The 23,858-nt window shown below is 43.7% G+C and overlaps 1 protein-coding gene across 5 annotated transcripts in view; it reads right to left on the bottom strand.

Moving 5' to 3' along the window:
• The window catches only part of LOC308105514 (myosin-binding protein C, fast-type-like), a 49,124-nt gene that overhangs the window by 10,275 nt on the left and 14,991 nt on the right, over positions 1 to 23,858 (bottom strand). For 3 of the 5 annotated variants that reach the window (XM_080456298.1, XM_080456299.1, XM_080456297.1), the window contains 14 exons: positions 13,735 to 13,800; positions 13,282 to 13,430; positions 12,889 to 13,006; positions 12,731 to 12,782; positions 12,144 to 12,203; positions 11,830 to 11,999; positions 11,128 to 11,260; positions 9,849 to 9,973; positions 2,531 to 2,636; positions 2,106 to 2,275; positions 1,561 to 1,726; positions 1,148 to 1,254; positions 1,032 to 1,061; positions 320 to 462 (listed from right to left, as the gene is read on the bottom strand). In XM_080456298.1, the coding sequence (XP_080312424.1) occupies positions 320 to 462; positions 1,032 to 1,061; positions 1,148 to 1,254; positions 1,561 to 1,726; positions 2,106 to 2,275; positions 2,531 to 2,636; positions 9,849 to 9,973; positions 11,128 to 11,260; positions 11,830 to 11,999; positions 12,144 to 12,203; positions 12,731 to 12,782; positions 12,889 to 13,006; positions 13,282 to 13,430; positions 13,735 to 13,800 (1,595 nt within the window). Of the gene's footprint in view, positions 1 to 319; positions 463 to 1,031; positions 1,062 to 1,147; positions 1,255 to 1,560; positions 1,727 to 2,105; positions 2,276 to 2,530; positions 2,637 to 9,848; positions 9,974 to 11,127; positions 11,261 to 11,829; positions 12,000 to 12,143; positions 12,204 to 12,730; positions 12,783 to 12,888; positions 13,007 to 13,281; positions 13,431 to 13,734; positions 13,801 to 22,353; positions 22,892 to 23,858 lie in introns of those variants that run through there. The other 2 variants (XM_080456296.1, XM_080456295.1) reach the window with 2 other exon arrangements.

Below are 23,858 nucleotides of genomic sequence, written 5' to 3'. Positions count from 1 at the left end.
ATCGACTATAGGCCACATGAGCACTTTAAACCTACAGTATATGCATTGGATATTTGAAAATAGCCGATCTACAAGCTCACAACGCGTCACGATGTAGATCTGCTATTTTCAGCTGAATATTTTTTTAAACACAAATCTGGTACGGGGGTCCCTGACATGAAAATGTGTGAGAACCACTGGTTTAAACAACATTAGGATACAAGCCCAAATAAGCAACTACATTTTACAAACAAGCCCAAAAACCTGTAACCCGCAACTACCAATAATTCGCTTATAATAAGCAGACACGGCAATACTACTGGTTTAGGTGTATCCGTACTTGGTCTCCCTTGGACCACACAACAGTGGGCGCTGGGTCCCCTGAGATCTCGACGTCCAGGCGCAGCTTGTTGCCTGCCACCACAATGATGGTGTTCTGCGAGACCATGTTGCCAGTGGTGTCCAGGTGGATCTTGGGAGGATCTTGTTAGAAGTACAGAGAGATGGAGATGGAGTCACTCACACAGAGTGGTGGAAGAAGCACTAAAATGTTTTACTTAGTAAAAGTATCAATACCATAATGTAAAAATACTCTCTTTCAAACTCAAAATTATTCTTATTGTAAATCGCTTTGGATCAAAGCGTATGCTAAATGACTGTAATGTAATGTACTCATTATGCAGAATGTCCAATTTCAAGTTTTCAAATGTATAATTTTTTTTTGAAAATAGTAGATCTACAAGTGAGCTTGTAGATCGGCTATTTTCAAATAGCCAAAGTACTGTATGTATAGGGCTGGAGTGGTTAATGAATGTTTCGTAATAATAATCAAAATCTTCAAAGTAACTACAGTAGTAACTAAAGTTTTCAAATGATTGTAGTGGAGTAAAAGTACAATATTTGACTGTGAGATGTAATGGGGTAGAAGTAAAAGTATTGAACATTGGAAATATTCCAGTAAAAATACCTCAAAAGCTTTCCACCACTGCTCCTACAGTATGTAGTGCATGAACTGCACAAGTGTTGTTTGATGTAGTTTGTCAGCTACTTACCTTGTCTGGGTACATAGTCAATCTTGATCTCTGGTTTGGGAAACAAAATAAGTGTTAGCAAAATTATCAAAGGAATTTTAATGCATCCAATATTCTTTGTCATCCGTTTAACTCACCCAAGAAGTTGAGTTTGGCAGAGAGCGACAGGGCATAACCTTCAGGAACAAAAGTGTAATCGCCAGCGTCTTCAGGCTTCACATTATCGATGAGCAGCTTGTGTATCCTGAAACGGGCATTGTAAAGTAATGGTGAGGATGGGGCAGAAAAGTATATTGTACATGTGTAAATATTCCACCTTTTTCTTCCTGTTGTCAGATGTTGTACAGCCCTATGGATTCAGTGGGTTCAAAATTATTATTTTATTTTTATTTAATTTTTTCCCCAGATATATTCTTATTTCAGATTCTTACAGTTACTGCATACCTGTGTGAATTCCGTGCAATCCTCTACATTTCCGTGATAACTGATTCCATAGGGCAGCACCCATATTACCACAGGTGCCCAGCCTGCTTCACGCCTCCTACAGTACCTTCCAACGTGGGTCATTTTGTGACGCTCATCTGGCAGGACCTCCACGCCATCTTTGAACCACTTCCCTATCACCTTGTCATCAGACACCTCACACTTGAACATAGCCTGGTCTGTTGCTCTGACAGTCAGATCAGCAATGTCTTGTAACACCTGCAGTTCCTTTTCTGAAGGAGATCACATTGGATGTGAGGCAACCATAGGGGGGATTCAAGGAGGAGAAGGAGAGACAAAGACAAAACATGTTAAGTCAGAGAGGGAGAGGGAGGACAAAGTTCATGTTGCATCTACATAACACCAGTCTGTCATTACAGCATGTTGCTTCCGAACTTGCATTTGGCCCATGGAGCCCCACACTGATTTGGTTATATATTTTGTTATGCCACACCCCTCACGCAATCCTCAGTGTTAATTTGTCCATTTATAACCCTGAGAGTGGACAAATGTAACTGAATCGACCCTCACCCATTTGGTTACATTGTACACTCTCTGAGTTAAATTGACATTGAGGATTTTACTGTGCAGCTGTGGTTTATAATGTGGTACCTTCCACCTCCAGCTCTCCTTTGGTATGACCCCCGTTTGTCCAGGCATGGTACATTCCAATGTCATCTAACCCAGCCTCCAGGATGATGAGAGTGTGCTTCTTTCCATCTTTCTTAATGCGATACTTCTCATTATTTGTATCTTTGTGCAGCTCGATATCTTCAAAATACCTGGATGAAAACAAGTTGGTCAAAAAAAGTGGTTAAATGTCAGAAAATACAAATGAACACGAATCCAACATACACTGATGATAGTGCTGTCAATGAAGCTATCAATGAAATCTATGAAAAGGTTTAATCTGCAACCCAATTTTATACAATATATAGTGGGGGTCCCTGCTTCATCTCTCTCTCAGATAGGGGGTCCTTGGGCTGAAAAACGCTGAAGACCCCATGTCAACATAATGGGGAGGGATATTTACTGACCACATCACGTGAGCACCTTCCTCAGACACCTCGATCTCAAACTCCACCCGCTCCCCCACCACCACGTGGTAGTCATCCATCAGTAGGTTGATGGTCACAGGGGGCTCTGTTCAGAAACATGTCGTGTTGGTCAGAAGCTACTAACATTCTGTCAGTGGTGGAAAAAGTACTCAAATGTTTTACTTCAGTGAAAGTATCAATACTGCAATGTAGAAATACTCTGTTACAAGTAAAAGTTCAAAATGTACTTGAGTAAAAGTACAAAAGTATTGGTATCAAAATGTACTTAAAGTACCAAAAGTACTAAAATGTTTGAAAATAGCAGATCTATAAGCTCACAACGTGTCGCGATGCGACGTGTTGTGAGATTGTAGATCGGCTATTTTCAAATAGCCTAGGTACAAAATAGGGATACAGTAGTTGATGTATGTTTTATAATGTAATAATTTATCTGCAAAGTAACTAGTAACTGAAGTTATTGTTTCGTTCTTCCTTAAGATGCTTACTTATGGGATATCATCTCCCTCTAGCGATGCACAGAGAACAACACATGAACTGGTCACAATTCTTCAATTGGCTAGGGTTATGTGACGCAAACTGGAAGTCGGTTGGGGTATAAGACCCCCTGCGTCACTAGGTTCGTCCTCTTCCTTCACTCTGCAAACAGCGAAGCGCACGAGCCCTGAAGCAACAACTAGCAACCACGACAAAAACCCTTCGAATCCCAGCTGATCCCAGAGCGAGGGCACCCAGTGCCACTCTACGGGCGATTCGTAAATTTAAGTTTTCTGTTTTCGGTTAAAAACGTTCCCGCGTTACTTAGTCCTTTCCTATCCTCTCAAGTTTTCTGCCACGAGGAAAGCTATCGAAGCTACGCTGTTAGCCAGGCTAGTAGGCCGCTTAAAGCTAACATCTACGCTAGGCTAGTGCTAGCTAGCCTTGTTCGACCTCGTGCTCAAACAAGAGGAACAGATGGAGGCGCCTCGTGTCTGCGGCCTAGTGGGCTGCGGCCTGCCTGTAGCCGCGGACGATCGCCACCGTCTGTGCATCCTGTTCCTGGGACCCAACCACGCGTGGCTCGCCCTGAACAACCCAGGGGACGAGGACGCGTGCAAGGCCTGTGATGACTTCACCGTTCATCAGCTGGAGCATCGCCTTACAAGAGCCAGAGGGCTGGCGGCCTCCAGCAGCAGCAGCGGCGCTCACCCTGATGCTAGCCTCGCCATGGGCTCCACGGCGTCGGTGGTGAGCACAGGCCTTGGGTCCACAGGCCCACCGCGACAGGCTGCCCCGAGTTCCAGAGGTGCCAGGAGGGCCATTACTCGGCTGCTGTGCTCCTTCCTCTCCCCCCTTCTCTCTTCTCGCCTGGGGCGACACGCCGGACGGCAGCTCGGACGGCGAGGACTTCGGGGGAGAGGACGCCTTCCGCGATGAGGAGGAGCACGAACTCACCTCCCACCGAGCACAGGAGGTAACGATGTCCAGTCCGGGTCCTCCTGTGCAGCGGCGAGGGCGGAGGCTCCTAGCCAGGCGGAGGAGCCTCTCGAGCCCGTCTCGGCCGTGCTGAAACGGGCGATCTCCAGATGCGGCCTGGAGCAGCCTATGGAGGCCGTAAAGGTGTCTGTCGGGGCCCCCATCCCGGGGTTCCAAGGCCTGGCACCCCTCATTCCCCGACAGGTCGCTTCCAAACTCCTGCCCGAGGCGGATGGAGTCCGAGGGGCCCTGCACTACTCGTGGCGGAGAGGGAGGAAGGAACCAGAGAGGCTGGGCTTCGCACTTAAGATCCTCTCCGGTGCGGACCTGGGGGTCTCAGGCCTCCCTCCCGTGGGTCCTACCCTAGCGACCACCATCGATCGGTGAAGCTAGGCCCAGGGGACAGGCCCGTCTTCGCCGACCACTCTAGGAGGGAGCACACCGCGGCCCTGAACACTCTGTACAAAGCCTCGGGCTCGGCTGCAGAGGCGCTCAACACGGTGTCGCTTCTACAGGGGTCAGCCGCCGTAAGACTGAAGGAGCTGATGGCCAAACCCCTGGTAGAGAGAAAGCCTGCGTCGGTGGTCCACAAGGAGTGGGTGGAGGATGCGACAGAACTAGACAGACTGGTACAGATCGCGATCCTCTGCACCTGCCAAGGGCTAATGTGGACCCTCACCGCGGACCTGGAAAGGGTCAAATGGCTGGACCTCGCCACGGAGTCGAGGGCAAACGTTTCTACGGGACTTCTTGCCCTTCCACTCCAGGCCCACAATCTGTTCGACACCACCTCGGATCTGATCGGCAGAACGCAGGTGGAGGAGCAACAGAGGCAAGAGGCGGCCGCAGATCTCCTCGCCAACGCCGCCCCTGGACGTAGGCAAGGTGCGTCCAGGTCTTCCTCCGTGAGAACCAGCTCCTGGGAGCGTCCCTACGGTTCTCTGGGTGTGGGAGACGTAAGGCGCAAGGACCCTCAAACCCCCCCTCCGACTAAGCCTCCACGTAAGGACAACGGGGCTAGCCGCAGAGGGAGGGGTAAGTGAGGGGTAACTTAGCTGATCCCTGACGGGATCAGCTAAGTTTTTAGCTGATCCCGTCACGGCCACTTGGCCGGCATCATGCGGGGTCAGCTCCCCACTTGGGGAACAGAACTGGCGCTGTTCTTGCCCCGACGGACAGAGCCACGGGCGGCTCCGCGGGTACACAGAGACTAAAAGAGACGCTAATGACAATACGGTTGCCACGGTGTCATTTGTGTCTAAAATGTGTGTGTCAAATGTGCATCCTGTGTGTGGAATAAATCTATTGCCAAAATCACAATTATTCTCATGCTAATGATCGAGGCAGATCGTACCCCGAAGCAAATGGGGTGCCCTGTCCTCAAATCTCTGCTATGAGCCCTCAGTGTTCGGTTTGCACCCTGGACAGCATTCCGAACACTGTAGGGACAGGTCCTGTGCGTGCCATGAACATGATGAATCAAATGCAGGTAGTAAAACCTATTGCTATGAATCAAATGTCTCTAAAGTGTTGTTTTCAAAGTGTGAAACAGGGTCCCTCTGTGAATAAAACATTTCTAACTGCGCCATGGCAGTTCCTTCTTCCGTCCGGCAGATGGCTGCAAAGCTCATCTGTAGGACGGTCGAAGGTCAAAATGGCGGCCTCCCTCAACCTCCCCAAAATGGCGGACGAGGGGAGAAGGACATTCCAGAGGGCCCCGGTGTTACACCATCGAGACTCCGAAAGTTTCGTTCCGTGTAACAACAACACTGCACAAAAGGTCCGCCCCAGTCGACCTCCCTAAGATGGCGGACGACAAGAGGCGGAAGTTGACAGGTCGGAGGACCCCGGTGTTACCCCATCGACACTCCCCGGGTGGGACGAAAGTATCGTTACGGGTAACGACAACACCGAGGAAGGGTTCCGCTGTCACGTCGCCCGGAGTGACGACGCCTCCCGTTCCCATGGAAACAGGCACGTCCTCCGAGGCGGTGACCTCATCGCGTCCTTTGCACGGACAGACGCTACCGCTGCTGCCCCTCGTGGACGCCTTCCCAATGATCAGAGCGATCGGACCGGAAGCGTCAGGAGTTACCTTGGTAACGGGCCAGCGCTCTTTGGAGCAGGTGACGTCTGTAGCCCCCACCAACCCCACGAACCCTCTAGCTCGTTGCCTAGCGCGATGGAAAACTTGCAAACCAAACCCCTGGGTGCTGCGCACGGTATAGGTTGCAATTTTCCAGCAAACCTCCCTTGACAGACAAGGTTATTTTCTCTCGAGCGTCAGGCCAAGCCGCTAAAACGCTGAGAGAGGAAGTTTTGTCACTACTGAGCAAGGGTGCAATCAGAGAATTATCCCCGGATCAGAGCCGGTTGGGCTTCTATTCGGAATATTTCCTGGTGAAAAAAAAGGGGGGGCGTAAGACCTATTTTGAACCTAAAAGGTTTAAATAGATTTCTGAAGGTCTTCAAATTTCGAATGCTGACAACGGCCACGTTGTTACGCTCGATACGACAAGGAGATTGGTGGACGAGTATAGATCTCAAGGATGCCTATTTTCACGTCCCAATCTACCCCTCACACCGGAAGTTCCTGCGCTTTGGCTTCGAAGGCAAAGTATACGAATACACCGTTCGGCATGTCACTAAGCCCTCTGTTCTTTGTGAAATGCACGGACGCGGCTATTGCCCGCTGCGCCAACAGGGTCTCCGTCTGGCGACGTACATAGATGACTGACTAGCGGGGTCAAGGGAAGAGGTGGCACGGCACACAGTGTTGGCCATTGCGCACCTGACATCCCTGGGGTTCACGATCAACACTCAAAAGAGTGTCTTGATCCCATCCCAACAAGCCACCTTCGTGGGGATTTCTCTGGATTCAACCACGATGGTGGCGCGCCTGTCTCAGAACAGGATAGCCAGCTTCCTGGCGTGTGTGCGCTCTTTACGCGTGGGGCGCAGAGTCACGTACAGGACATGCATGCGAGCGGCGGGTCTCATGGCCTCGGCCATACACCTAATCCGGTTGGGCAGATTCCACATGAGACCTTTTCAGAGATGGATGCGGGCTTTAAGGATCCCGCACACCATGAGCTCTCGAAAGGTGTTGGTATCACCCTGGTGCGTAACGACGCTACAGCCGTGGTCACAGGCGTCCTTCCTGTCCGAAGGGGTCAGGATAGGCGCGGTAGTGTCACGTAAGGTGATTACCACGGACGCTAGCCTCTCGGGTTGGGGGGCTGTCCACGAAGGCTACTCAGCCAGGGGGGTGTGGAACTCCGCTCAGAAGGAGTACCACATCAACTACCTGGAGCTGTTGGCAGTCTTCCTCGCTCTCGAACGGTTCGAGAGCCGCATTGTGGGGTGCCATGTTCTGGTCAGGACGGACAACACTACAACGATGTGCTATGTCAACAAGCAAGGAGGCCTGGGCTCCTTTGTGTTGGACAGGTTAGCACGCGAGCTGACGCTCTGGAGCATGTCGCGCCTAGCCTCGCTACGCGCCTCCCATGTACCGGGCCTCCTCAACAGCGGGCGGACCTGCTGTCTAGAGGCGAGCTTCGGTACGAGGAGTGGTCTCTCAACCCGCAGGTTGCGAACCTGATCTGGGCCCGGTTCGGCCGGGCTCAAGTTGACTTGTTTGCATCCAGTGGGAACGCGAAGTGCCCACAGTTCTTCTCGATGAGTCACAAGGACTTCTCCTTGGGGGTGGACGCTTTGGCACACGTCTGGCCAGACGTTCTGCTGTATGCCTTCCCGCCCTTGGAACTGATCCCTCCAATGCTGGAGAGAATCAGGGTCCAAGGCAGGACTCTGCTGCTGGTGGCTCCAGCATGGGGTGTGTGGAGATCGGAGATTACTCCTCTCCTCTACGCCGAGCCGTGGCCTCTCCCGCCGTTCAGAGACCTTCTGAGACAGGGCGGGGACGAGCACCCTCAGACATTGGACCTTTGGGTCTGGCCCGTGAAAGGCTGGGCTTGGCCGGTTTTAAGTGGATTAAGCCGATGGACTGGTCTTTGTTCCCTGAAAGCTACACGCGTTGGCATGCAGGCGCTCTCTGTGAGCCCAGGTTGCATGCGGTTTTCAGACAATCGGCAGGAGGTTTCTGTTGGAACCTGACTTGGCCTTGGTGTCTGGGACTGGCGTAGTAGCTAGATGGGGCCTTTTCATCCACGGCCTAGGTGTGGCGGCGTCTGGGATGACGCACACAGTCTTAGGTGTGGAGGCCGTTGGCAGCCGGGGAGGTAGTGTACGTACTTAAGGGCACGTTTCTCCTTCTGCTGGCCTGTCGTCAAAAAAAGTGACAGAGGTCTTGACCTTTGTGACCCCAGCTTGACCATGGTGGCACTACGGGTGTCACTCACGGTCTGGGTGGGGTGGGGTGGCTATAGTCAGGGGAGGTTGGCGCATGCCTGGGGCTGGCCTCTTCCTCTGCTGGTAGTCTCCTTTCTGCTTCCCCAGGACCGGCTTGGCCAGGTCCGGGGGAGTGGGGGTAAGAAAGGGGCCTAACTCTCTCTTAGAGGGGTCGGACTTGTCTGACGGGTCCTTGCCTTACATCCTTTCCGTCTTGACCTGAGGGGTCATGCGTCTGGAGGTCAGGGTCTTGCCGGAGGCAAGGCCTGGGGCCATGGGCGTACGGATTGGGTAGGGTTGCTGCCTGGGGCTCCCCAGGGGGCGTTTATGTGTCCCATAAGTAAGCATCTTAAGGAGGAACGAAACAATAACTAGGGGTTACGTAGGTAACCCCAGTTTTGTTAGTTCCGTAGTAAGATGCTTACCAGAAACTCCTTCTGTGCTCTTCAACTACCGTGCAGAATGAAGGGTTTAAGAGGACGAACCTAGTGACGCAGGGGGTCTTATACCCCAACCGACTTCCGGTTTGCGTCACATAACCCTAGCCAATTGAAGAATTGTGACCGGGAGTTCATGTGTTGTGCTCTGTGCATCGCTAGAGAGCGATGATATCCCATAAGTAAGCATCTTACTACGGAACTAACAAAACTGGGGTTACCTACGTAACCCCTAGTTTTCAAATAATTGTAGTGGAGTAAAAGTTTAATATTTGCCTCTGAGATGTAGTGGAGTAGAAGTAAAAGTATAGACCGTTGGAAACACTACGGTAAAGTAAAAGTACCTCAAAATTGTACTTAAGTACAGTACTTGAGTAAATGTACTTAGTTACTTTACACCACTACATTCTGTAACTATATCAATCAGTCTCGTTTATAGCCAAACATTGGGAGATTGTTGGCCTATCGATACGTCTGGTAATATCAAGATTCTGTGTAGAGGCTAAAATTGGTTCAGTGGCGTCATTTGGGGTTCCAGGGGATGGCAATTGCCATTTGCCACCCCCTAGCTTTCTCATTTAACCTCAAAACTCAGGTCTTTTATTATTTCCTATGCAGATTAATCAGATTTTTTGATTGACACTTGTTTTCTTTCTGCTACCACACATTCATTAATCACTTTAAAACTGGTCTCCCTATTTGGGGCATGTCATTATTTATTTTTAAAAGCTAATCTGCTCGTGTTATTTTTGAAATATTTTAATGAAATGACGCGTTTGAACTGGGTGGAAACAATTTGGCAAAAATATGAACTGCATTGCAGAACCAATGCAACGCCTTTAGGGATGTACTTCATACTGTGACGGTGTCAGGATGGGCCTTCAAAGCAGTGGGTGTAGGTTTGGTAGCGAAGGTTTCCTCCACTGCTCGAACCACTACATAACACTTTGATTTCCCCAGACGTGTCGGTAGGTATGTCTGGTTAGAGAGACTAGTAGTCAATACAAAAAGCTAGTGCTATAGTCAGGATCAACAACTGCTTCTACTCTGCTTACCTTTCACAAACACCTCAGTGAAACACTTCTCCTCGCCAACCACACACTCGTATGCAGCGTCGTCAGCCAGGGTTGTCCTGTTGATGGTCAGAGTCCTGAGGTTTCCATTTTGCTCCATGACATACCTGGCAAAGTGACAAGACAAGAAGAGTGTGAAAAAACGAATCTGTCCCAAACATGCTCTTTTTATCTGTTGCTTTGGTTGGATATAACTAGAATTTTAGACTGGAGAAAGGATAATGGAGTTTGTTCGTGAGTGAGCAGCCATCATGCAAAGTCCACTTAATATGACCGCAAATTGATCGAAGACAAAATAAGGACTTTGTCACAAAGAAATCTGATATCAATCGGTTTAATAGAAGAGAGAGTAAAAAAGAAGAGCCAAGGTACAAGATGCGTACAGTATATTTCCCCTGGCACAGAAACTGCCTTATGCGACACGTTCAACCAATCACTATTTGGCATACAGTATACGTATACGTGTGTGGCGCATATCGCTTTCAAATCTGGTGCTGTCTGATTATCAAGATTGCTTGAAGTAAACCCAGACCACCTCTTTGAGGTGGACCAAAGCAGGCTTTTCTGGACCCCACCCAGGATCGAAAACACCTTTCACACTTGAACTCCCAGGGCAACTGCCCTCGGGTCTAGAAGAAAACCCTACAGGCAGCCCAAGTGCAGAAACGCCCTTAGCTGGAGCTTGGAATTGGAGCTGAATTTTAACAACATGCTTTAGAAAGAAGGGGGGGGGGGGACAACATGGCCGACTGGGGTGGTCCAGCATTATGAGTAGTCGATGAAAAATCGTCGATGAAAAATTACTTTCTGATTATTTTGACATCTAAAAGATGTCGCACAATGCAAGATAAACAGATTTTTTTAAATATAGCTTACAGTGCCAAACCACACACTTTTGGTTTCAAAAGTCCTGTAATAATAGATCAAAATGACCAGTCAGTTCAGACCTGAGAGGTCTTTGACCAAGGCCCATGAGACGTCTTAGCAATGTGACTTGCAAGCGTCCCTGAGAGGCTAATTACAACGTCCTATAAATAAAAAGTGTTGGCAGTGTCATCTGAAAATATGGCGTTGTGGCATGGATAATTTTAGCTTGATATTTTTCCGCAGCTACATACTGCTATCTATCTTAGTAAACGTGGAAAAATATATGGGCTAGTGTCTAATTAATAAAATCTCTTAATGTAGCAAAAAAAAGTACCCTATTAAAGAAGTGAACGTGTGTGTGTGTGTGTGTGTGTGTGTGTTCATGCTTGTGTACTTGGCTGAGGGTTTGATCTCCTGCCCGTTCTTCAACCATTTGACTTGGACATTGGGATCAACCACCTCGCAGGTCAAAACAATCTTCTTGCCCTTCTCCACTGAGTAGCAAGAGTCAAGCCTCTTCAGGAACGCTGAGGGCGCAGACAGATGGCACAAAATAGATCAGGCTCTCGTAGCAGGCATTCACACAAATGTACATCTCATCTGTTAGATCCTTGCTTTATTTTCTCTCGATTCCTCTCTCATCTCGTCTCCTTTCACACACAGCAAATTCTGAGTGTTGTTTTGGTTAGTTTTTTGGGATGACGCCACATCCGTCGATTCCTTCTAGCAGAGTCGAGGGATCATTCGTAAGTTGCGTTTGAGTGCCCTCTTGTGGATTTTTTGACGTAGACGTCTTTTTTTTTTTAAAAGACGTCTACGTCAATGGCGGTCAACGGTTGGATCTGAAAGGACGTAGATCTACGTAGTTCTCACGGCATTTGATGGCATTAAGGCATTGGTGTTAATAAATGTCTGTAGCAAAAAGAACACCTTGTGTCCGTGATTGTTGACCGGAGGGGAGCTATACTCAGAGTAACGTGACCTCTTGGAGATAAACTAATAGTTATTTTTATTTCCTTTCTCCTTAAATGGCCTTTCATTCTCCACCTCCCCTGTCTTGTATTCTACATTGTTCTTTTTCCCAAGCACACCCTACCCTCCATTGGCTTGATTTCAACAGTTTTCATCTTCTTCAGACGTTTGAGCATGCCCCTCAGGTCGGTGATGCCATACTCAAAGGCGATCTTCTCATATTCGCTGGGATGGGCACTCTTAAGCAGTTCCCACACATCCATCCTTTCCTCTTCCTTTTGAGGTTTCTTCTTCCTGTTTGTCAAGGAAAAGGGGCCTTTTAATGGGGGGGTTTCAAAGTGTTACCAAGCATACAGCTTGGTAACACTTATTGTCTTATCCCTTGGAGGGATAGGATGATGCTTAATACTTTTGTCACCAATCTACTCTTCTTCTCACTTTTTAGCAGCTTTCAGCAAAGCGCTGAAATCCAGATCTCCGTCGTCCTCCCCGGCACCTCTGTGTTTGGAAACAGACGGGGTGTCAGGTGTAGCTTAATGGAGAGCAAACATACAGTATCTACTGCACATGAGATGGTGCCAAGGACAGTAACATATCATATATCCCACATGTGCTGAAAGATACAACCACACATATGCACTTGGCACTTTAAAATAGGCTATAAACAAAGACACATTCTCACGTGTCTGTCGGGGTGAAACAGTTAATTAAACAACTGTAAGAAGATTCATCAGATTTAATTTCAGCAATCGAATAATTGTTATTTAGATGTATAATATGTGTCATTTACAACTTAACCAAAATGTTAATGCTAGTCTTTCTTTTCTTCACATTATAAAATTAAAAGTAGTGTGTTTGACTGCTGGATAAGTACGCACGCACGCACGCACACACACACACACACACACACACACACACACACACACACACACACACACACACACACACACACACACACACACACACACACACACACACACACACGACAGTCTGAAGCTAAAACACTGTAAACTCAGTGCACTTACTCTCTCTTGAAGGCAGACAAATCATCCGTCGGCGCCGCCTCTTGCGCTGCGGCTGGAATGAGAGAGTTTGCATTGAACACATGATAAGGGGATTAATGGGCTCAAGACAACTGACAACCCTCCACCCGAGGCAGAACCCAGTGTTTGCTTCCACTCACCCTCCACGGTGATCTCGAAGGTGCAGCTGTCACACTTGTCTTTTGCTGTCACCTCACACCTGTAGCCCCCGGCATCACCAGGGACCATTTTGATAATCTTCATCTCATAGGTATAGATCTTTGAGGGGGATTAAGTTAGTTAGCAGCTGTTAACATGTACATTTTACACACTTGAGATTGTGAGTGTGTCCTTCTGTCTGTCACATGGACGGACTCACTCACTCACTTACTCTCTCACACACACACACACACACAAACACACACGCACACGCACACACACACACATACATTTGAAATATTTATTTATGTCCACATAAACAGAAGTACAAGAATGCCTTGTACAAAGGACATAAACACTGCCAGTGCAGTCAGATAATGGGAACACACACACACCTTAGTGTTTCTGTCGTAGGTTTCCTTGAATTGGAAATGTTTTCCGGCCTTGCTGCAAAGGTCCATCCACTTCCCCTTCAGCCACTTCATTGTAGGCTTTCTTACCAGAGTGGTTGAGTCCACCTTTATTGTGATCGTGACATCCTTGCCTGTTGCCCACAAACGTATATGAAATAACTACATGATCAATCAAGTAGCATGATGAATCACTGTTCCAAGTCAGTGTCATCTTATCATAAGTTACTACTTATAATAAGGAATTACTCCACTGGGTTGTCTGTCTAATTTAGTTTAGACGTCCTATATTATCCACAAAATCGTTTTGCTCAGGTCAATGCATACATTCAAGACAAGACAATACATAAATATACACCACAATTAAGACACCCAGCCACTAAGTACTACTAAAAGGTAAGCTAATTCTACATTTAAAAGAAAGTGTCTGTTTCTCACCTGCAACGGTTGATATGTATGCTTCAGGTTTGTCCAGGAAGACCCCTGAAAGCTCAGTCGCTCCGTCTGAAAGGTGGAACAGAAGCTGTGATTTCATTCATTCTCTTATATGGAAGATGGCCATGTCCATTAGACCACATGTGAGAAACATGCTCACATACTGTATGACAAGTCATATTGTAGTAATGGACAAAACAAAAAATGCTCTTAAAGTTGTCATTGAGAGTACATGGAGGATGTATTCAACTCTAGAACATATAGAAATAAAAAAAATCCTTTGTCAAACGTATGCACACAGACATACATTATGAAACATTGGAACAACCAAACAAAGAACCAACAGTAGATTGAACTGGTGAGAAGGACATCAGGCAATTAAATACAGACATGACCATGTGCCTCAAACTTATTTATCGATGCTGATAGTTATTTACATTCTTATTGATACTCCTCCTCTGATTTGGTGAGAAAAATAAGTTGTGCTAGCCAATTACAATGCGATCATCCCTCCGGTTTATGAGAACAATTGCAATGTGATGGTCCCTCTGGGTTATGGGATTTAGACCATCAACTAGCCATTTAGAATGCACCTGTCCTTCAATTTAATGGGATGTATGACCATCTACCAGATACGAACATATGGCACCTTTCTTTCATAGAATTAAACTACAGCCAAAGTCAGAGAATAATTACACAATAAGCAGAAAATCTGATGGCTTTGCTAGTAAAAACTCCACAGTTTGTGACACACACAGTAGCCAACACTAATACTGTGTTGGCGACTGTGTGTGTGTAGTGTGTACTGTGAACGAACAGGGACCGGAGGGACAGAGAGAGGAGACTGTACACTAATTAAACGATTGGGGAGGCCATTGTTTTCTCAGAAATAAAATGGAAATAGAAACTGGGTCTTCATATATGCGTGCCCTGTCCCAGTAAGACCTGTGTTTGTTAAACACACTAGATTGAATTGACTATCAAATACCGATTGCAGCACAATTTGTCCAGATTTTGGTTCTGAACAGTCGTTCTCTGTAACCACCCCTACCAAGAGTAAACTGGTGTCCGTGTGCAGGAAGTGCAGAGTCGTCAACGACAAACCTACTGTACATCACCTCAAACATGTAAAATTAGCTTGGGAGGAAATTACACGTGCATTTGGCTTCTATGAGAAGTGTAAGAAACGCTTGAATAATGTCCAGCAACGAGTGCTGCAGGGTCCCTATAGCGCCCGAAGATATTTTTAAAAGTGACGAAAAAGGCACAAGAAAAGAATGCATGCCTCGTTATACGCAAGTTAAATTGGTCCAGGTAGGTGGACGCCATAAATTGTGGTCACCATCAACACCAAAATGACACACAGCCTACTGTGCTTCTCCTCCAACTTTGGCACATTGTGAGTCATTAAAATACCTAATGCATGCAGGTGAGGAGAAATCGCCACTGCACCTGAGGAAATTGTTAATTTGCACGAGTACCGCACACCTTACAGCAGTGAGTTGGTCCCAAACTAGGGCCCACGATCTTAATATTGTAACTAACACTTTTCCTCATTTGTGACTATTAAGACTTTAGGTAAATCACCACAAATCTACATATACTGGGGTAGGTCGTTCATCACAGAGAATTGTGAGAATCATTTGCATTACTTTCTTCCCAAGGTACTGTAAACCAGAGCGAGACATTTAGCGAGCTTATTCCACAATGAGACAAATTTATGCCAACAGCAAACTTCTCCATGTCCTTGACTCAAAGCACAAAAATAAACAATGGAATGCAATCATGCATCAACAAAAACAATTGGATAGGAAAGTAGTGTGCTGTTGCCATAAACACGCAAAGGTTCCAAGGATATTCATGATATAATTGCATCGCAATGTATCATTCCCAAATAAAGTCTTTGAGAACCTTGGTCTGACGGTATTTCAGTTATGTATTGTACAGTATGGAACGGTCATCTCCATGGACTGTCTCGCCAAGACATGGACACAGTTGAATGTTGAAGTCAAGACATCCAATGTACACATCTATCCATAACACACAGAATACAATACTGTATACTGTATGACCTTATTTACAAGTCACTCATAGAAAACTGGTGTACTGGGACTTGACAAATAATAATAATAATGCATTTTATTTATAACGCACTCTTCATATTCAGTTTTTTGGCCAAAACTGAATATATTTTATTTGGTTCTCAGCCCAGGTTGCACAAACTGGCCTCACCCAGTATCACTCTTGGGGGCCAGTCCTTTCCGGCCAAACCCTCAGTCAGCTACCTTGGTTGTCTGCTTGATCGCAGCCTGGGTGGTGAAAACATGGCTCTTAAGACCATTAGTAAGGTAAATGGTACAACCAAATTCTTAGCCAGGAAAGCGCAGTTTCTGGACTCAGCCAGTCTTCGCTTATTAGCAAACTCACTGGTTTTACAGTATGTTGTTTCGACTATGCCATTGGCTCATGGTACGGTGGCCGAACCAAAGCCCTAAAAGAGAAGTTGCAGGTTTCTCAAAATAGGTTGGTCACGCTTGTCTTGGGGCTGTCTGCAAGGGACCATGTTGGAAAACATCATTTCCAGCAGTTGGGTTGGCTCCCTCTGGCAGCCAGGTCAGTTCAACTACAGCTGAACCTGGTGCATAACATCTACATAAACAGCGCCCCTGTGTACCTATGTAACATTTTTCAGAAGCGTAGCGAAGCCCATTCCCACCTAACCAGAGCCAGCAATGTTGTTTGTCTCAGACCAAGGACCACAATGAAAATAAGTCGCAAGACTTTTCTGTGTCTGTATCCTTGACGTTTCTACGATGAACATGATGTAACATGTGTTTTTTCCTGTATAACGTCTAATAATAAATACATCAAATCAAATCAAATCAAATACATTCTTGTGAATCTCAAAGTGCTACAGGGTTAAAAGCATGGCATAAAAACAGCATAGGCAACCAAACAATTACATGGGACCCAACTAGGCTAGACTAAAGGGTCAAATTAAAACTAGGTAAAAAACAAAGGCCCAGGAAAAATTAAGAAAACACTTTGTTAAAAAGGTAGGGTTTTAGTTAATTTTTAAAAACATCAGTTTAATTTAATCATTCAACACACACACAAAATACCTCGGCAATTCACATAAACAGTGTCCTATCATCCACGAGAAAAAAGAAAACCAATCCAAACAAATAATTATTACATTATTTCAGTTGTCATCTACAGTACAATCAACTGCATTTCACAACATCTAATCTCCATGCAATTCATAATCATTATCCTCACACTGTGTCTCCAGCTATCTCTTACCATACTGTTGAGGACAAGCCATATCTGAGAAAAATACAACCCCATTACAACATATGGAAGGATAGCAATTAAGTGTTATACTCTGCCACGAGGCAATGTAAATATGTGAGGTAAAACAAAGGAATAATAATAATAAAAAAAACTTTTAAAAAAATTATGATATCAACGTAATCAGAAAAAAGCCTGTACAATGAAAAGAAAAAACGATTGAGACTTTGTGGAAAGAAAAATTATATTTCTTTACATATGGGGGGAAAAGTGACTGAGTGAAACAAGTGGACATTTCTCCGACCTGAGAACCAAAGCATCCACTTTACCCCTACTATTTCTGATTACGTTGGCCTATTATTCTGGCCTCTTGTACCTGGCCCACAATTTGGTAAGCCTTTAGTCAAGAAAGAGCTCAAATCTTTTATATAATATTTAATTATTATATCACACATGGAAAAATACACATGTACAACTGTTAAAAAAAAAAAGTTATACAATCTTTTGATTACTGTATTCTCCATCAGACGTGGGACAAATTATTTTGCAATGACTGCTTCTGTTGGACTGACTTGTGTTTGGTCCAAGGGAGCCAATTAGTATACCCCATACGGTGACCAATCCCCACCCATCCTGCACTCCTGGCATGCTGAGGAATGATTAATGCATTTCTTAAATGACATTTGGCTCCTTTTTTCTTTTAATTTATTTTTTTGTCTCCGTTTTATTGGTTTTGCACAGATAGATATCCACAGAGCTCTGTCGGCATTATTGTCAATGGCTTACAATCATTCTGGTGCAGAACGTGAATAGTATTAATGCTCTTGTTCACACTTTTCAGTGGTTCAATATTGAGTAGTTCACCCATTTTTTTTCCCTTTTTCTATTAATTACACACCCCATGAAGCCTTGAATGTTTTTTATCTTATGTTTTTGTTTTTGTCTTATTCTTGAGCCATCAAATAATTGGCTCAGGAATGCGACAAAAACTAAAATATCTCCATAAATCAAGGCTTCATGGGGAGTGTAATTGATAGAAAAAGGGGGGGAACTACCAATTTAAACCTGGTATCCTTGTTTTGGGCATTTTCAACACTTTTAAAAAAAACTAGCGAATATAGCAGATCTACAAGCTCACAATGCGTCACATCACGACATGTTGTGAGCTTGTAGATTGGCTATTTTATCTACTTTTGTGCGACACTGTCATATAAGTGAAGTATAAAATAGGGCATTCAAAACAAATTATAACATAAAGATATTATATGGAGATACAAGGTTTCTGCCCGATAGCGGCAGTATTTCAGTTTGTTATTAAAAGAATATCTAAAACAATCTCCATGTCAAGGACCCCTTGGGTATGAGGAATTGTTTGGTCTAGCCATTATTCATTTCAGAATGTATTTAAAGGAACATCATATATCCCTTTTATTTACAATATATGTCAGCAGTATAAAATTACAAACCACATGCATTTGTTTTTAGCTGTAATTACTGTGTACAGTAGGCCTATATCTCATTGGATTTAAAGGGAAAACACTTTTGTTTTTGCGAATTTGGCAATAACCTATTACCAGCTCAAGGCTTTTCTCAGCACACCTCCAAACGATTTGTGTGTCAAGGACATTTAAAAAAAAAAGAAGTGTCTTGGTACTGATGACATTTTGATGAAAATAAAACCGCTGAAAATGATTTACTGTTAGATGGTTGTTGGTTGTGTCGTCACCCTACGAGGTTGTGTTGCACAAACAGCATGACCTTGACTTGCTGTACATGTAATAAAATGTGTTGCTGTGAGGCAGAAACCTCGTATCTCCATATTGCATGTTTTTCGTTTTGTACATTAATGCACCTACTTTGTCATACTCCAGTGTCACACTGAAGTGGCAAAAATAGGCGATCTACCAGCTTGTAGATCGGCTATTTTTGTTAGTTTTTGAGGGCCGTGGGGGGGAAGTGTGTCAGTGGGTTTTTATAAATATTCAACTAATGGAAAAGTATTAGCAAGAGCTTTTGACTAATAATAACTACATTGCATCCATTGGACATACTAGGTTTCCGCCGACAGGCGATGACATGCGTATAATTTATGTATGTATGTATGTACCCTACGCTTTAAACTTGTCATGATATCATAGGTAACTTGGCCTAGCGACAGTAGCAGCAGCAGTAGCAGCAGCAGCTGTTCTTCCTTTAGGCATGCTACACATGAACCACAGCTGTGGTTCAAGGCGAGCCTCTTTGTTCTATAGCTATACCCGAGGGACAGAAACAAAAAGGGTAAGAGAGTCTCATAGCTCGCATGCATGTTGGGCAGCACTCTGCGTATGGAAAAACAAATTCCTGTTCACCTAAGGAGCCCCGCTGGGCATGATTTGTCGCTGTGACATCTCATACCCGTAGCCTATAGCTATAAGTTCGAATTCGCTGACAGTGAGCGATACTTGGACTACTGAGTCACAGTACCAATGTCATTTACTGTAAATTATTTATCTTGCATTGCATACAGTATTAATATGTATTAACTGTATTCACTTTGTGAATGTTTCTCTCCTATTTCTTTACATTTGGCAGAGGAAATGTTTAGATATGCTATGCACAGACTGCACATAATGTAATGGTATAGTGAATTACAGAGTTCAGTATCCCAGTCAGATGTCGTAGTCGTGTCAATTGGCAAGCTCTTTGGAGTCATGTCATAATGGGTTAAACATATTACCTGCAGAGAAACTGCAAACAATTCGACTAGGGTTCTCGCAACTTAGTGGGTGATCATTTTATAGGCCACTTCTCTTTAGAATGTGAATGACACAGCAAGCAGGATTTTATCACATATCTTGACTGGATGTTATATGTTTTTAGACATAGCCTGCAAGTCAGCGGCACACAGTTCTATCAGCAATGGGAGCATTAACCTAACAATATTGACTATTTGGATAGCATTTGATCTTGGATCTTATTGTTTACAACAATTAAATAATCTATCAGGTGTCTTCATTGTTTATGAGAACGTTCAGTCAAGTTAGATGGGGATGCTGCCACCTTGTAAAACGTACTCCCAGACAATGATCTGGTAAGGTTGTATAGCTTCCCCAGTTGTATTTATCCTATATTTTAATGACGCCTGATTTATGAAACTTGAATCTTGGTAAACACAAAGGTTCAGTCAGACATTGAGAAGTCAAAAGCACTGCAGATATAAATTGCCCCAGGTCTACAAAATTATTTTTATATTATTTGACATCCTGTCCAACTCAGATTACCACATTTAAACATGAAGTAAGACGTTAACAGACACACAGGCCATGCGCTCGTTGGGGAACATTTGCTATTTCTCTTACCATACTCTTCACTGTCTGAATATTCTGCGGACAAGCAAGGAAGCAAATGAACATGGACAAAGCAGCTTGGCAGACATACGCTATGACTTTGCACAGGACAAACGTATATATACAGTAACAGTGGAGCTTGATAACAAACACTGCAGTAAGCATGCCACACAATGAATGAGCACACAAGGACAAACACAAAACCAACAACCAGCTGTTGTTGCACTCATTAGGTCAACCCTTGTCTTCATTTTGTCATTTTGAAGTGCTACGACATGCAAAATAAGTAAATTAAAACAATTAATAATAAAATAACACATAGAATAAAAAGAACACATAGGTAACAGAATTAAACACACAGTATTATCGTTGTAGACTTGGAAGTACAACAGTAAAGTGAAGTTTCAGGACAAAAACACATTGATTAAATGTTTGGTTCAAACATATATTAAATATATTACCATATTGGTAGCACTTTAAACTAACGTCCTATTAACAAACATTAATTATCTTATAATAAGTATTTAACTTATTAAATACTTATTAACAGTTAATAAACTATTTATAAGATAGTTATTAACCTTATTCTGTGTTTATAAACGTTTATAAAGCCTTGAACGTCCTAATAACAAACATTAAATAACAAATAATAGACAACTTATTAAATACTTATTAACAGTTAATAAACTACTTATAAGATAGTTATTAACCTTATTCTGTGTTTATAAACGTTTATAAAGCATTATAAATACTATTAACACGACACTTATTAACAATAAATAAACAACTTATAAGATGCTTATAAACCTTAATCTTTGTTTATAAACGTTTATAAACACAGAGTAAGGTTAATAACTATCTTATAAGTAGTTTATTAACTGTTAATAAGTATTTAATAAGTTGTTTATTAACTGTTAATTAATGTTTGTTAATAGGACGTTCGTTTAAAGTGCTACCAGATGGAATTAAAAAACACAGCATAAGGCACCCAAGTGTTAAATCATGAAATATCTGTTTCATAACAATATTTGTGTTTGCTAACATACTCTTTTTCCTCTCTTTTTTCTGGGAGAGACCTCACCTCTGTGGCCTACTGGTAGTGTGCACAAGAACGTTGGCGCTGATCAGTTCATTGGTTTACGAGATTAGCACCAGACACACAGACGGACTGACCCTTTTATAGACGGCTAGACTACACTGCAGAGCAACACAGTAAAAATGTAAAATTGTGCTGCTGGTGATTTGAGGGTATTGCAGCATCCATGACAACATTGTCTATAGTCTAAAACATGAAATTGGCTTTACTTGGACAAGTCTTGCTGGGTTTAAATACCTATGGCCCACATAATAACGAATAGAGAGGAACAAAGCCCCCTTCTTCCATAGATTCTGATTATCTTGCTGGAGGACCCCATGACACATGTTGCCATAGTGGTCATCAGATGATGTGTGGTTGGAGGTGACAGCAGTTGGCAGTTGAATAAAATGTGTCTAACAAACCACCTTTGTAGTCATCTGAAGATACTGTTGTATGTGACAATATTTACATGATTCATCTGGTCATATTTACTTGATTAGCTATAGGACAGTGTCAAACCTTTAAATTTCTAGGACCCCCATATCTCTCGAAGTTACAGACCTCTATTTGGACCCCCTCAAGGAACCCTTGAGGGGGTCTATGACCAGATGGCTGTTCATTTCAGAATCACAATCCGTTTAATAGAAAGACATGCCTGTATTTTTTGATGGTACTGCATTGAAAATCATACCATCTAAATACTCTGGTATATCATAATACCTTGATACAGCTCGAGCCTACAGTTCACTAGACAAACCTATATACTACTTTAACTTTAAACATGTTCTGAGTTGAAATGTTTAAAACGTACATGCACAGATATCAGTTTCACACATTCTCGAACATGTATACACGTCACTCTGTGAATACATTTAGTATAAAAATAGATTAAATCAGTCCGGTAGGCATACAGCTCTATCTTACCTTCGTCTGCATGTCCATCAGCTAAAGAAAATGAGTGACAATTTTGAGAGATCAATGCTATAGTTATTTCAGTTGTACATAACAGTATAGCAGACGAATCCGCATACAGTAGAGTACAGCATTTATTTCCTGACACTAAGCGGGCCCTTACCATGTGTTTCTTCCGGGCCTTCAGCTGAGCAAATAGATATAATTATTAACTGGGTGAATGGAGAAGGATGCCAACAACGTGATGCCAACTTTCACCGTGCTTATGTCACACAGACAAAACTTCGGCAGATAAACCAAAATACAAAGAACATTCCCAACCACATCACATGCCTTTGGCACAGCATAAAAACATAATAGTAACGATAACAAAATAAGTTATTTCAGTTTTGGAAATTGCATCCACCAGCAATCGTCGCAAGTTAACAAACTATGAATAAACAAAATTGATTTCCATACAGACGTCAACGACATACAGTATATTCTGACAATATCACACATACAGCACACCATATCTCTTAATAGTCTAAAACCATACATGCCAAAGAAATGCATTCATAGTCTGTCCATCAGCAGTCGACGACAAAAGTGAAAGAAACACAAATCCATGTACTGTAATTCCGTGACACACATAATACAGACAAGCACATAATAAGTGTCATCAATAACTCCTCAGATAACTCCCAATGTAACACATTATTATTCTTACCCTCTTCCGTAGGTGCTTCTTCAGCTTAAACAATTAAAGTCAACTTTAAGCTGGCCAAGACTAATCACACACTGGATCCTTATTCAATATTTCATCTGTCCAATCTGTAGCAATGCCATTATAAGATAATATGTCATACTGTCCAAACTCCTTCAACATCGGGTTGCACTAAAAACACACACTCCATACCACACGAGAAACACTGTGTGAACGAATACACTGAATGAGACCAAGTCACACCAAAACACAACAAGTGCCCTTACCCGGCTCTGCATTCTCTTCTGCAACTAAGATGATAGTGTATTTTTATTGTAAACTAATGGAGATGAACAAACGCACATTCAATACCACACGTCACACGGCTACTGTGAATACACACTTCTGCAGCTAAACTTATTGTGTAATTTAATTGTAAACAACTAGTGAAAAAGAAAAAACGCACACTCGATACCACACAAGTAACCCTGAATCTGACCAAGTCACACCAAAACACAACAAGTGCCCTTACCCGCTTCGGCTGTCTCTTCTGCAACTTCTGCAACTAAAATGTAAGTATATTTAAAATGGAAACTTATGGAGATGAACAAACGCAGACTCAATACCACACGTCACATGGCTACTATGAATACACTTCTGCAGCTAAAATTATAGTGTATTTTAATCGTAAACAACTAATGAAAAAGAAAAGAAAAACGCACACTCAATACCACACAAGCAACCCTGAATCACTTCTGCAACTAAAATTATAGTGGTTGTGAATAGTAAAAAACTAATGAAGGACAATGAACAATTTTTGTTGAATTCCATA

The sequence above is a fragment of the Gymnoscopelus braueri genome (assembly GCF_963280865.1).
Source record: "Gymnoscopelus braueri genome assembly, chromosome: 17".
Taxonomy (NCBI): Eukaryota; Metazoa; Chordata; class Actinopteri; order Myctophiformes; family Myctophidae; genus Gymnoscopelus; species Gymnoscopelus braueri.
This window is presented reverse-complemented; position numbering and strand designations above follow the sequence as displayed.